Here is a 14408-nt window from a genome sequence, read left to right on the forward strand (position 1 = left end):
CTGGAACTCACTCTGTAGACCAGGCTGGCCTTGAACTCAGAAATCCGCCTGCCTCTGCCTCCTGAGTGCTGGGATTAAAGGTGTGCGCCACCACTGCTCGGCTGAAAGGTGATTCCTTACTTCCTGTTCCTATCTGTAGTTTGGGAGATCCTCACTTCAAAAGGACAGTTTACCTGGTAGCGAATACAGGTTTTGGTTGGGGTAGGAACAGGCTATAGGTGACCTGACCTCTAGGGCTGGTCTCCCTGACTCTCCAGGGCATTGTCCATTCTCCAATCTTAGCTGGCCCTGGAGCTATGCTGTTTGGCGGATGTTTAACAGCCAGTTTGGAGGTTAGAGTTTATGCATTTCCTAATTTTCTTGCAAAGCAAACTCTTCCCACATGAGCCATACAGTCACTGAATGGCATGGGTGGGGAAGAAAGAGCCTGGCTTCTTTCAGGTATGACAAGGATGGGCAAGAGACTGGCCTCACTTCTGCTCCTGGTCAGATCTGCAGTAGTAACTAATTTTCTGTGCCCGATAGGGGAGCTGCAGCCCCAGGAGCTGGTGCATCCTACAGGACTAGCCCAGGGGTGTAGTGCTTCAGCTAGTTCCTAGAATAGCCTCTGCCAGTTCCTGGTTTAAGCTCCACTCTGCTAGTATTTTCTACCAATTCTCATGTTTGTATTTTCCCAAATTTGTCTTGTTTGTTCCCTGCAAGTGCCCTTTCTGGGTATTCTGTGTTGTTGATGATATGTGTGTGTCTTTGTGAGTCCAATGAGATTCAGAGAAGGAAAGACAAAAGGGAGTCAGTCCTTCCAGCTCGTGCCTGATTTCTTCAGAAGCCACTTACTTGCCCTTCTGTCTCGGAGGTCACTCCTCTCCCATGACCAGTGGCTTTCCTTCAAGCCCATCCTGAAAGATGGTTTAACTGAGAAGGGCCACTGAAGGGCTGCTGGGAGGTTTCTGAGGAAATTCTGATAGCTCAACTGAGGTTACTGAATGCTGTACCTGAGTTTCCACTGGGGACTACTCTGGTTTAGGGTGGTCATGTACACTGGCCCGAGCACCACAGCCCACAGGTGCCTGGGCTAGGGAACAGATAGGGTTCTAGGGAACAAATGTCTGTTTAAGGGTCTAAAGGAGCGTGCTCTCACAGGTCAGACGAAGAGACTCCTCAGCTCATTTAGAAGGCCCTTGGAAAGCTGGGCTACAAAGTGAGTTCCAGGACAGCCAAGGCTATACAGAAAAACCCTGGGGGGGGGGGGGGTCCTTGGAGGTGGGCAGCCCCAGATCGCCATATATGATCTTGATGTTATTTGACTCTAACACCCCGGAAACCCTCCCTTGCCAGAGCAAATTAGGCCAGGAATGGTGGCACATAATAATCACAGAATGCAGGAAGCAGAATTTAGGCAAGTCACTTTGAGTCTGAGGCCAGTGAGACAGGGCTAAGGCTACACAGATCCTGTTGAACCTCCCCACCCCCCCAAGATTCGGGCAGTGGGGGCGCACGCCTTTAATTCCAGCACTTGGGAGGCAGAGGCAGGCGGATTTCTGAGTTCGAGGCCAGCCTGGTCTACAGAGTGAGTTCCAGGCCAGCCAGAGCTACACAGAGAAACCTGTCTAGAAAAACAACAAAACCAAAAAACCACAAAGCCTTGTTATTAAAGTTTTTTCGCTGGTCGTGGTGACGCACGCCTTTAACCCCAGCACTCGGGAGGCAGAGGCAGGCGGATTTCTGAGTTCGAGGCCAGCCTGGTCTACAACGTGAGCTCCAGGACAGCCAGAGCTATACAGAGAAACCCTGTCTCTAAGTTTTCTCTCCCTTTTATGCTAATTTATACAAAATAAATTACAATTTTCTAATCTCGAGGATACAAAATATAAAGTGTGGCTGATACCATTTTATTTTTCAGACTGTTGTTGGACTTTCCTGTGACTATTCTATGAGGCTCAAGCTTGTCTGTGCAGCACAATGTGGTTCTGGGCAGCTTCAGACAACCCTCCCGCTCCCCTAACCTTATGGATCTCACGTTCTGTCCATGTGCAGGCACATTGGGGCTGCATTTCAGCTCTGCACAGCATAGCGTACTCTAACACTTCAGTGCGCTTATCTGACAGTGGACACTAAGACCCATCCTGCTATTGTGGTAAAAGCCCAACCCCCAAAAGCAAGAAACATGAGCAGTTATCTCTGTGACACACAGATCGGTAATGAAAACCTGCACAGAAAAATAAAATTTGAAGAAAAGTAGATGAAACTGGAAAATAATAGGTAATCAAAGCTCAAGACGGTAAATACTGTATCCTCTCTCTATGTGGACCCCAGCTTCTAATGTCAAGTATGTACTATTTTGTGGGGGTAAGTGCTCAAAGCTTCTCAAACAACCCATCTTGCTCACTGCCTTGAAGTACAATAGTCTAATGTTCTGATGTTGCTGGGCTTAGTTCTGGAAGTTATTTACAGGAGTAATTTGCATCATGCATCTGAAAATACAAGACTGTATTAACCAATTTTTATTTTCTGCCTGCCTTAATTTTTATTTTATATTGGTTTTTCGAGACAGGGTTTCTCTGTATAGCCCTGGCTGTCCTAGAACTCAGAAATCCACCTGCCTCTGCCTCCCAAGTGCTGGGATTAAAGGTGTGCACCACCACGCCCAGCTGCATCTGTTTGTTTTTAAAGGCTTGTTTTTTATGTATTTAAGTTTTATCTACATGTGTATGGGCACCACACCAGAAGATGGCACAGGATCATATAATAGATAGCTGTGCGCTACCATGTGAGCGCTGGAGATCCAACAAGAACAGTAAGTGCTTTTTTTTGTTTTTAGACAGGGTTTCTCTGTGTAGCCCTGGCTGTCCTGGCACTTACTCTGTAGACCAGGCTGGTCTCGAACTCAGAAATCTGCCTGCCTCTGCCTCTCAAGTACTGGGATTAAAGGAGTGTGCCACCACTGCCTGGCACCAGTAAGTGCTGTTTTAAAACAGATGTATTTATTATGTGTAGTGTTCTGCCTGCATGTGTGCCTATAGGCCAGAAGAGGGCACTAGATTTCATTAGAGATGGTTATGAGCCACCATGTGGTTACTGGGAATTGAACTCAGAGCAGACAGACAGTGAGCCCTCTCCCCAGTCAACTCCTCTGGTTTTCTTTACTCACCTTTGAGTGCCAATGCTGGAATGCCTCACGTGCTCTAGCATTTTCAGGTACTCCCCTACCACTCGTCCATACCTCAAGCCTACTGCAGTTAACTGTAGTTATATCCTTTCAGCTGTTTGTCATGCCCAAGGTTTGAAGGGCCATTTGATTTCCCCCCTCCATAACACATAGTCTCAAAATCCTGATTATTTCATATCCAGTCCTTCTACCTTTCCCCAATACTACCCTGACCACAACAGCATTCCCCAACCCTGCTTCTACCTTAGTGCTATAGGGCACTCAGTTTGTATCATTCCCTTCCATTGGCTTTCGGTTACCTTTTAAACCTCTCTTTCTCGCTCTAGACACTTATGTGTTATCCAAATATCCAGGCTATGTATCTTTGTTCCCTTACCTGGGACCATCTACCCCCCAATCACCAACAGCATCACTCCCTCAGACTTTTTCTTAAATGACATCCTCTGGCCTACTGCAGTGACAAAAGTGTCTTTACAGTAGCTCTAACCATGGAACATCCTACTTTACACGCTCGCTCTCAAAAGGCTACCCTCGTGTGACTAGGAATAGTGTCTTCAACACAAGACTTGGGTAACTGTTAAGTCTACAATTCGAAACATACTTTATTCATAGAACTTCTTCAAATTAGAAACCTATGTCATTAGACTACAACTTAGAGCACATAAGGTGCTGCTGGCTATAAAAAAAAATCTACATATCACATAACCTTGCTTTAACCACTACTTTTTGGCCTGACCATTCCACCAAAAAGATTACTGTAAATGAATGCCAAATGTTTAAGCATCCATACACCCATCACTAGTCCACTTAGAAAAGTTCAGAAATAACTTATGCACATGCAATAATAGGACCATTGTAGAAACTACAAAATAAGTCACGTATTATGTAGCTACATTTATTTAGCTTAACTGTCAAATCTGGATGTTACTGCCTAGAAACATTAACACATTACTAGTAAAACACAGTAATCTTTTTATAAAATGTCCTCTCTGTGTAGTCCCACTGCCCCTTTAATCATGGCCCCTAAATAATCACATAAAGTGTAAAATTGTTCATGTCAGATTATGAACTCGTCACAAAAATGCCAGTCAGAAATGGATGGACCCATTCACTCAATGATAGAACTGTCCTATGAACTGAGAAAAAAAAAAAAACATTTGAATGAAACTAGTAAGACTGCACTTTCACTAAAATATCAGTATTTTTATCTTCAGAAGCAGTTGCTGCAGGAAGCAAACTAAAATCCCGAACTAATGATCAGGAGACACTTTCAGGACCGTCTCCCTCCCCAACCTTACCCCATACCCGGAATCTTAGATTCCTTCTCAGAGATGTCTTAGAGAACACAGTATCTCAGTGCTATTCACCACAATTGTGTGCAGTGACTCGTCTCAGGCCCTAGACTCATCTAAAATGTTCTATATCTCCAGTAAGAAAAAAATCCACTGCACAGTGTTTACATGCATACACTCTGGAATGTATCAATATATTTACATTTTAATTGGTAACATGCAATTACGTGAGGTGATTACAACCTGAAGAGGAAATGACTTGGAAGTGTTAACTCAAAAAATTCTAAGCCTTAATTTTCTGCAGGACAGCAGCTCCAACTGGAACTCCTCACACCCAGTACGGCTCCTCCATCAACTCTGTGGCTCCAGCTTCACCTTCAGCCATTTCCCTTGGTAGAGCAGTTAATCACCCATAAGCAGTTAATCACCTCAGCTCAAATAGAAAAGCATCAATAGTAGTTACCTAAAATGTATGCAAAACTTTTTTACTGTTGTATATAAATAAGAAAAAAAAAGTTGTTTGGATAACAACGGGTCACTAATGTGTAAGCTAAGGCAAATCAAAACAAATAAAAACATAGCACACAATACTTTAATGCCCGTCCCCCAAAGCCCCCACCAAACCTATTAGGACACAAAATGGAAGGAGACAAAGATAAGGTAATTTCTTTCCATTAAAAATCAAGAGTGCAACGTCTATAGTTAAACAACTTTATTAACATAGTCAAGCAGTGATTAACATTCACATCTATTATGTCACATCATACAAATGTAAATACAAAATTACTACAGTACAATATATATTCTCTGCATGATCCAAAATATTTGGTGGCCCCAAAAAACTCTCTTTAAAATTCAGCAGCTTATCAAAAATTAAAACCGTATTCTATTTAAAATGAAGATCTGTTAGCACAGAGTTAGACTTCAAGAAATATCAATTTAGTACAGTTTGAGAAGTTGCAGGATATGGTTGAAGGACACATTCTAACATAGTGTGGCAGGTACAGGAAACATCCGATTTAAAGCTTTTAAGCATAACTCATACAACCTAAGTTGTCAGCAGAAAGATCCAGTTATTTATAACTAAGCAAGTACTACTAAGTTATTGCACCCAATGTTAACATGAATACTAAGTGTAAAACTTTCATAATATGAAGTGATTTACCATGTTTAAGCATCTCTTAAGATGATAATCTACTGAGTAAAATTAATTACATAGTATTATCTAATTATTATCTCCATAAAAAAAAAAAAAACAACAGCGAATCAGTTTGGTTCTTTATATATCCACATAGGGAAGCCGTGACAAGAGGTGAGGAGACAGTGTGGAACCTCGTCACTGAGGTGGACATTAGGAGGAGACAACATTGCCTTGTAGCTAGCCATGTTAGACAGGCACTGAACAAGGTGACTAGACCTATCAAAGAGGTAATCTGCACAATACCAAGCCACAGTGGAAGAGTGATGTATGGCAAACAGACTCTTACCCAAAGGAGAACTACTAGCTTTGTAATTAGTGATCTATCATTGGCAAATAGACTTGGCTTGGTTTTTCAATGTGCAGAGATGGGAAAAGAAAACCAGTCTTAACTTCCCTCAAAGTCATGCATGCATTCAGCTGCTATGCATCTTCTTATTTCAACACAGTATACTCTGGGATACAAACTATAAAAACAGTTGCTGTAATTATGCGCATACCTTAACAAATGTATAAGTATATTAATTAGGCATTGAGAATTATCTCTATATATGTAATACCAACAGGGAGAAGATCTGTATCAAGCCTGAAGTTCATTTCCAGTTACCTAGAAAGACAGGTCAGAGGAGCTAACTGTCATGTGAAACTTAACTGGAACGAGGCTTAGAAGCAGTGCCATATTTAATACAGTATGAAATGCACTAGTTGCTATACAATGCTACTGCATGGCATTGAACTAGATAATATTGTTACCAACACAGGCCATTACTGCGCATCTGCCCATCACAATTATCCCAGGGTGTTAACCACAGACCCTAGTTTCCTTAGATTCCAATGACCACGTTATTAGACAGCACTAGCAGCAACAATTAGTGTCCCCCCACCTTGTAATATTTGCAAAAGTAGCTCCACAAGAAGGCTGTGTGCACCTGAAGACTCAGGAAGGGCCTGGGGTGCAGACGTGCATGGTACACTCTTCTCTTGGGAAGAATGCTTTTGCACTGCTATCTGTTAATACATTCAATATGAATATAATTAACTATATGAAGCAAAAAGTTTTTCACTGCAAAGGTGTTAAATGGAGACAAGAGTTTAATACATAATTTAATTCTGGCACCCCAACTTTGCAAAATTTTATGTAGGGAGAAGATTCCACTTTTGTGTTCTGAGTGTTTGGAAAAGGAGAGGACCAAACTCAACTCATTTTCAGTCGAGTCTCCATACCAAGTGTGAGGAGAGGTTTTTATTTCTCTCTCTGGTCTGGTAAAACAATTGGAGGAGGAAAAATAATCGACTAACCGGGAAGATAATCAATAAAATACATTAAAACAAAACAAAAAAACACCTTACAAACCTCCAAAGACTATTAAGTATGATGGTCTTTCTTTATAAACATGTCAGCAAAGCAAAACGATACAAGGATATTCACCTGAGATAAAACTTGTATCTGAATATTTCTAACTGAGTAGACAAAGCAGTCAGAGGAAAGTCAGCTGAAATTATTTTAAAATATACATCTGACTCTATTTTACAATATATGCAATTTAAGCAATTCAGATCAATGAAAAAGTTTTAACCAAAAAAATCACAGTGTTTATCAATGTTAATTACAAAATGTATGCTACTTGTTTTGTTTTAAGATGTAATGGCTTGGTTAAGTATTCTGAGATCTGAGATCTGAGTTGCATAACAAAATCAAGTAGCAATGATGTAAAGCATCAGGGCTGGCTCTAAGGGTATTTACAAGGTGGTTATTTTGGAAATAACCAACAAACAATACAAAAGTAATTTTCCTTACACAGTATGAAGTCATTAAAGAGATTAGACAATACAAAAAGCAAAACCATTTCCCGAGTAAATGAACACCTGTGGCACTAAGTTCGCTTGCTAACTAATGGGTGGTAGGTAACATGGAACTGCCAAGCACGCACTTCAATGACACTAGACACACTTTCTGTTTCCAACTTAGGTTGATCAGCAGCTTTTGTTCTGTTAGAATCCTTCAGAGAGAGAAGCTCAAACAGGAAAAAGAAGGCATATATAAAACAGTAAACACTGACCTCCTGAGGTTCCTACAACATAAAAATATTCAAGTAGAAAATCTACATCACTCAGCAGCGGCTATCTCTGTAGTTGAGCACACTAAGAGCATTTTAGTGTGTAAGGAGCAGATGAAGTAAGCCGTGCTTTAAGCATGCCAAGAGGCAGAAACACTGGAATGTAACAATGACAAACTCGCAACCTCATAGACATTTAAGCAACATTCAAAACTATCAAGACTGCACCACAAGAATTAAGTTCTTTATATATATATATATATCCCATGATGTGTCACGTTTCATCAAAACAATAAATGCTAACTCAGCGCTGACCTCAAAAAACTTAAATGGCTTCTGCAAATTCCTGTGCTATATACTATGTTGTTTAAAATATAATATAAATTAAGAAGAAACAATAGCCTCAACAGGGAAAGCTACATTAGAAAAGAAAACCACCCCAGTGTTAGGGTGTAAGCCATATTTACTTAAGTTTCTATTTTAAAGTTATTAGATTTAGAAACAAATTTACTATAAAGCCAAATACTGCTTTTGAGCTGCATAACTGCTAACTTGGAAATATATTCTTAATTAGACAGGTAATAAAATTGCCTTTAATTAACAAAGAATTGTTTATCACAGATCCAGAAAACTTTACTTTGCTTCTTATGCATTAATGGACAAATGTGGCTGTTTCTATATTACTTATGTAAGACTATCTCCTATATTACGTCCCCAAAGTATATGAAGCACTACAAGGCATTCTACAACCTAAGAATAAAACAGCTATTCCACTCTTGCTCTAAAGGCCAACTGAGAAGCAAATTTTAAGCTTCCAGTAAAGTAATGTACTAAAAAGCGAAATACCACACACCCTTGAGTCTAGCTTAAAAAAATAAAAAATAGGAGAGAGAGACTGGGCACTATACATGGTTTTATTTCAGGCCCCACAGACTGAAATTTGCAAAGCCAAAACAGAAGAAAAGAAAGTAAAAGAACATGTTAAAACAAACAAACAAACAAACAAACACATCCACAACAAAACCCTCTGCGTGCTACCATGCATGTGAAATGTTTTAAAACTGTATTTATAAAGTCACACACGGACAGCTCACACTTCAGTGCAATGGCTGTTATCAGTCACTTCTATAGAACAGAACCATGCAAAGAGGAGCAACTCCTATAAAAACGGTTATTGGGTATTTATTCTGCAATGCAAAGGTGACAAATTAAAATATAAAAAGGCTGTTATGGCTTAACTTTTTTTTGCAGATTAAATATGCAGCATTGAAAAATGGAAAGGTGTGGCTTAATCTCTGACCAGCAGAGCTAAAAGGAAAAATCTCTCCATTTCCCTTCATCATCATGGGATACACACTGCTCAGGCAATCCAAATTAATAAAGATTTGCACTTTCATATGGACATAAGATCAAGTGTACCAGTTAGGGTCTTCACATTCACAGTATGTAAGAAAATACACATGGGAGGAAGAGCAAAGGGTTAACTTAACAAGGATTTATTCACAGAGATACATAGAAGCAGAGGGAAAAATAACAGAAAGGCAAACAAATGAAATGAAGAGGATCCAAACCAACTCTCACTCTGTAGCTGTGTATGTGCCCCATGTGCATATGCTTAGGGCACAGAGGGCCACCAACATGCGCCAATACAGTGTAGGAACCCTGCATTACATCCATTAACTTAAACATAGCTTTAAGATCATGCTTCGAACAAAAATAAAAATAAAGAAATTAAAGGAAAGCTTAGAGGCAGTACGTTGAACGGGAATAAACATTGAAATATAGCGATCATGTTTCAACTTCTACAATTAATTGCCTTTATGTGCCAACTAACATGGATGCAGCCTTTACAGATCTTTTACCATGTAATTTGAAATTTGATAAAGTTACTAGTAGTATATAACCATGCAGAAAGCACACCACACTGACAGCACGGAGGCACAGGTTCATCAGCTTTCCACATTGTGCAGGTTACACACAATACAATATCAATCTTATTCCTAACAGATCCTAAAAAGATATCTCAAGGCCTAGCTGTAAACTACAGTACTTTATATATCTATATACTTAATAAAAATAAAATCCACGAATCTTAAAAGGAATTTTAAATGCAGGGCTATATTGAACTGGTAACGGCAACCCAAACTGGCGCACATAGGTAAATGAATACCAACTGCACTCTATGCGAGGCAAGCATGCTACGGTCCCACTAATGGACATCACTTTCAAACACTATGAGCCAGAGCGCATGCCTGAACCTTAAAACTGCACCTTAAGATAACGTGTTGGCCTAGAAATTAAATCTAAGAAGTACAACCATGAAATTATATCCACTAACATTTTAATGTGAAATTAGATGTCACCTTTCGTTTGATCCCCGACCCCAGTTATTCCTCCCTCCCTGCCCAGCCCGCAAAGATAAAGGAGTGGCGCGTCGGCATGTCACAGGGTGCTTCGTTGTTCAAATTTGTTTCCTTTTATTTCCAACTTTTTGGGGGTACCTTAAATTGTAACTTCCAAGAACCTGCTTCTACTAGGGGAGGCAAGCTGATTTTAACTGTTAGTTTTAAGTAGTTCTTCATCAGCATGCAAAACAAGGCCCCGTAACGTGGGAAATTTATATAAAAACCTTTGATAAAAAGCCACCTTACTGCTGCAGCCTCCCACTCTTAGGTGTCCTTTGCTGTGGACCTGGGATTTTCCTCCTCCTTATCATTCCCTAGGCATTGTTTAAGTGGTTCTTGTTTTGGTACAATCCCCCATAATATTCCAGAAAGTACTGTTCTGTGAGTAGACGGAATAGTTTTTGCTTCTTCACATCCAGTGCAGAGTTGTAATTGGAGACAGATTTCCACCCACAAAGGCTCCAGATGTTAAAACATTTCCCAACATCGACTTAGTACAGTGACGGCAACACCTCCCTCCCGCCCCTCCCAGTAGGGTTGGGATTGTACTGTATTCCCTACTGGTTTACCCTTCCCCCCTGTAAAGGGTAACATTTTCCCTGGGTGCAGAGGCTCCCATAGTCTCCAAGACTGACGGACCTGCAAAAAAACAAAACCAAGTTCATCTTTAATACCTTCCTCTGTTTCAGAGCCAATGGAGCATAAATCCAGTCCAATAACAATTCTATCTCTAGCAATAGAGAAAATAAGAAAATGGGCAAATTGACTAAGATCATGCTATGTTCTTCTGAGACTCTGGACAGTCTGCATCAGATATGAAGGAAGGCAAACCCACATTGGGAACATACAGAGTCTAATGCTTCATATAATGAATCCTGCCTTGCATGCTACTTATCTTTACCTCTTTTAGCAGAATGGCCCTAAATTCAAACTGAACATTTCCTGCATAATGCCACTTTACTTTCTTAAAAAATAAAATCTTAATTTAAGATAGTCACTTTCCTTTTTATCCAATGTCTAAGGAAACAAATTCTAATTTTACCCTACTAGGGTCAGAAAGTAGTAATGTCCAGAAATAAAACACACACCCATTTTCTTGATGTTCTTAATTAGTTCTCCTTTCAACTACTTAATGTGCTTATTTTCTATATTCTCAGGCAATCTCATGTTGCTGATGTGAAGTTTTAAAATTACTAACACAGTTCAATGTGAAGATAGACCTAAGAAATCAACACTACTAAGCTGGTTAAACCAATGTCTGACAATGGTCCTTTCACAAAAAAAAAAAACAATCAAACTTTGAACACTTGGTAAATGTTTGAATGAATTCACAGTGGTTAATTAACCCACCAGTGAAGTAACAACCAGCCCCTATTCTCCTGCTTTTAAATGGGAACACAAAGTAGCAAGAATAAAGGCCACCGTGGCACTCTTAAATCTAACTAGGAAACAATTATTTTCTACCTGATCCAGAAGCAGGATCATCAGTTAACCTTAGTTGGTGGTGGCACCAAAGAGACACCAAAGAGACACACTACCAAGACTGCCTCTTCAGAGCTAAGTCACCCCCCCACCCCCACCCCAGTGCATTCTTAGGATCAGAGAAAGCAAATGCTGACACCGAGGGCTCTTCACTGAAGTGAACATCACAGAGGGCCTAGAGAGTCTGAGGCTACAAACTGATTTCTACTCCCTGCTAGGCTAGGTAACTCAGGTAATGAATCTTTCTGGCTCAGACTTAACAAGCAGCTAGCAAAAACCAAAATGAAACAATCCCAACCCTTGTGATGTACAGGGTACTACAATTTAGTAAAATCCACATTTTTACACATTTAGTGTGTCCTTTGGCTTTCAGATAGGTCTCAGGTTGTGTTCAGGTTGAGCTCACTGTACTGGTCTAAATAGTGTGCAAGGCAAACACACCAAGCTCTGTCACTATGCCCACAGTTTCACTCTCAGCACAACTCACCAAGGGAACCGTAGCTAAGCAAGAACAGCTTAGTCTGGAGTTGTGAACAGAGATTATCTAGAGCAAACACCCAAAGCACTTGGCTCTGGACTTCTTCAAACCCAGTCTTCCATGAACAACTTTGAAAGAATGTGGGTGCCTGACACAAGGGTGTAAAACATCATCTACTCCCAGAATTCAGTTTCAATGTTAAATGTGTTTCCTTAAAGGTTATAACATAAAGCCTCTTGCCCTTGCCATGTGTAAAATTATAAAGTTAAGGCTTCAAAAATGAACCACTTTTGCCACTGCTCCCCACCACCGTGACTAACCGCTCTTGTACAGAAAGAGAGTGAGAAGAGTAAACTAATGTAGATATCAAACTAGTGTACCAACCAGGATCTCTGTTAAGAGAGTGTGTGTGGGTATGAGCATTATTTGACCACACTATTAGTCTTTCACTCTGAACATTTCTAAAACTTGTAACTTACCCCTAGTTTTGGGACTGCAGCTTAAGTGTATTAGATTAAACACCATAAAAAGCTGCAAGACGCTCTTTTAAGGGAAGAGGAAACTGGTCAGAGAATCGCCTCCAATTTTCATCCCCAACTTGGTTTTTAAATCCATGAAGGATCTGCAAAGAGTGACAAGCTATTAACTTATTAATAAAGATAAAACCTCAGATCTATATAGCTTTAGGAGTCAAACATTATTGATGTTAATTATGACTTTTAAACATTTCAAGGTATTAATTCTCAAACCCTGTTAATTAAACTCTCTATACCGTATGACTTCACCAAAACCACCTCCATGCTTTAAGTTTAAAACTCAGGCAATGTCCTTAGCAATATGATGTACAAGAAATCTCTGATATTAAACTAAAAAAAAAAAAAAAAAAAAAAAAAAATCAAACAGAAACCTATCTAATGGATAAATTTTTAAAAATGTTGGGTTATTTCAAATAATAAATATACAAGCTTTGGGCTTCTGACTGTAAATACACTCACTTACGTTCAATATGAAGTTATTCAAGTATGTAACAGTACTGCATTTCTTACTCTGTTACAGCTAAGTACAGACTACAATCAGAAGAGAGGACTAATAAAGGAAGAACATAGCTCAATCTCTGGGAAGGGCACTTGTAGTTTTATTCCAAATTCATCTCGAGAACTTCAAGCTATTTTCCATAATTGCAATAGTAAGACAATATGAACTAGTAATATTAATTGGAAAAATATTGTCAAATGTTAGTTACATATCCTAAGATCAAACCAGTTTTTTGCTAAAAATTTAGTTCACATAGTTAATCAATAATGCTCTGAAGAATCTATGACTAAAATAAAGAGGAACTCAAACGTTTCAACTCTGAGTTAACAGTCATAAATGTTTAGTCGTTACCTTACAGAACATGTCTCTGAGATCATCTTTTGGGTTAATCCATGATGCAACAGCATCACAAAAAAATATAAAATCCTGTAACAAGCAAGAGGCATTTTAGATTGCTACTATATTTACAAAATTCAGTAAAACACATGCAAATTTCAGAGCCTGTCACTACAGACTTAGTTAAAACAAAAACATTTAAAATCAACTACAACCATTATTGAATTAGAAGTGACTTTTTAGCATTTCTATTAACTCATTGCCTTCTAGTAATTTATATCACATTGGCATTTAATGTCCTACTCTATTTTGTACTAAGAGAGAGCAAACTCAGTCTAGCATTAGAAATGGTCTGAAAGTACTAGATAAAGTCAGTACTAACAACTAAGTTTTGATTAGATTATAAGTAACCTAAAACCATCTGAATTTACATTACATGTGACTAGTCCGAAATAGAAGAAGGGGACTACATTTAAAAACCATCTTGATATAGTACACAAAGTGCCCTCTCGATAAAGCTCACTCTACTCAAAGTAGGAGTCTTCACGTCATCTAAACCTCCACATCTTATGTTAAAACTGTAAATAAAGAGCTCAAGAGGTGGCTCAGCAGTTAAGAGCACTGGCTGCCTTTTCAGAGGACCTGGGTTCAGATCTTAGCACCAGTTTGTACACAGTGAGACTCTATTTCAAAAGGATCAACCAGGGTCTGCAGAGATGGCTCAGGGTTGAGAATGCACCTGCTCTTGGAGAGGAGCAACTAACCAACCAACCAACCAACCAACCAGCCAGCCAACCAAATGCTGAGTATTTAATGTAGGATCCTGTACACATGTTCTGTATTTTGAGCATGTGGTGTAGAATTCAATGGTTTGTTTTATGCTGTGACTGACAAACTGGCAGTTGGAATATTTGACTGAACTCCTACATATAAAACCTGTCACTAAATAATTAAATGTC

General features: G+C 39.5%; 1 protein-coding gene across 4 annotated transcripts in view; it reads right to left on the minus strand.

Annotated features, from left to right (window-relative positions):
- Positions 1-5155: 5155 nt before the first annotated feature.
- Positions 5156-14408, minus strand: part of Tnpo1 (transportin 1) — an 87366-nt gene continuing 78113 nt past the window's right edge. For 2 of the 4 annotated variants that reach the window (XM_006517636.4, XM_006517637.4), the window contains exons 22-24: positions 13465-13539; positions 12558-12700; positions 5156-10757 (exon numbers count right to left, since the gene is read on the minus strand). In XM_006517636.4, coding sequence (XP_006517699.1) covers positions 12593-12700; positions 13465-13539 — 183 coding nt within the window. In that variant the 3' untranslated portion in view covers positions 5156-10757; positions 12558-12592. The remainder of the gene's footprint in view (positions 10758-12557; positions 12701-13464; positions 13540-14408) is intronic. The other 2 variants (NM_178716.3, NM_001048267.1) reach the window with 1 other exon arrangement.

This window comes from Mus musculus, chromosome 13 (genome assembly GCF_000001635.26).
Source record: "Mus musculus strain C57BL/6J chromosome 13, GRCm38.p6 C57BL/6J".
Classification (NCBI taxonomy): Eukaryota; Metazoa; Chordata; class Mammalia; order Rodentia; family Muridae; genus Mus; species Mus musculus.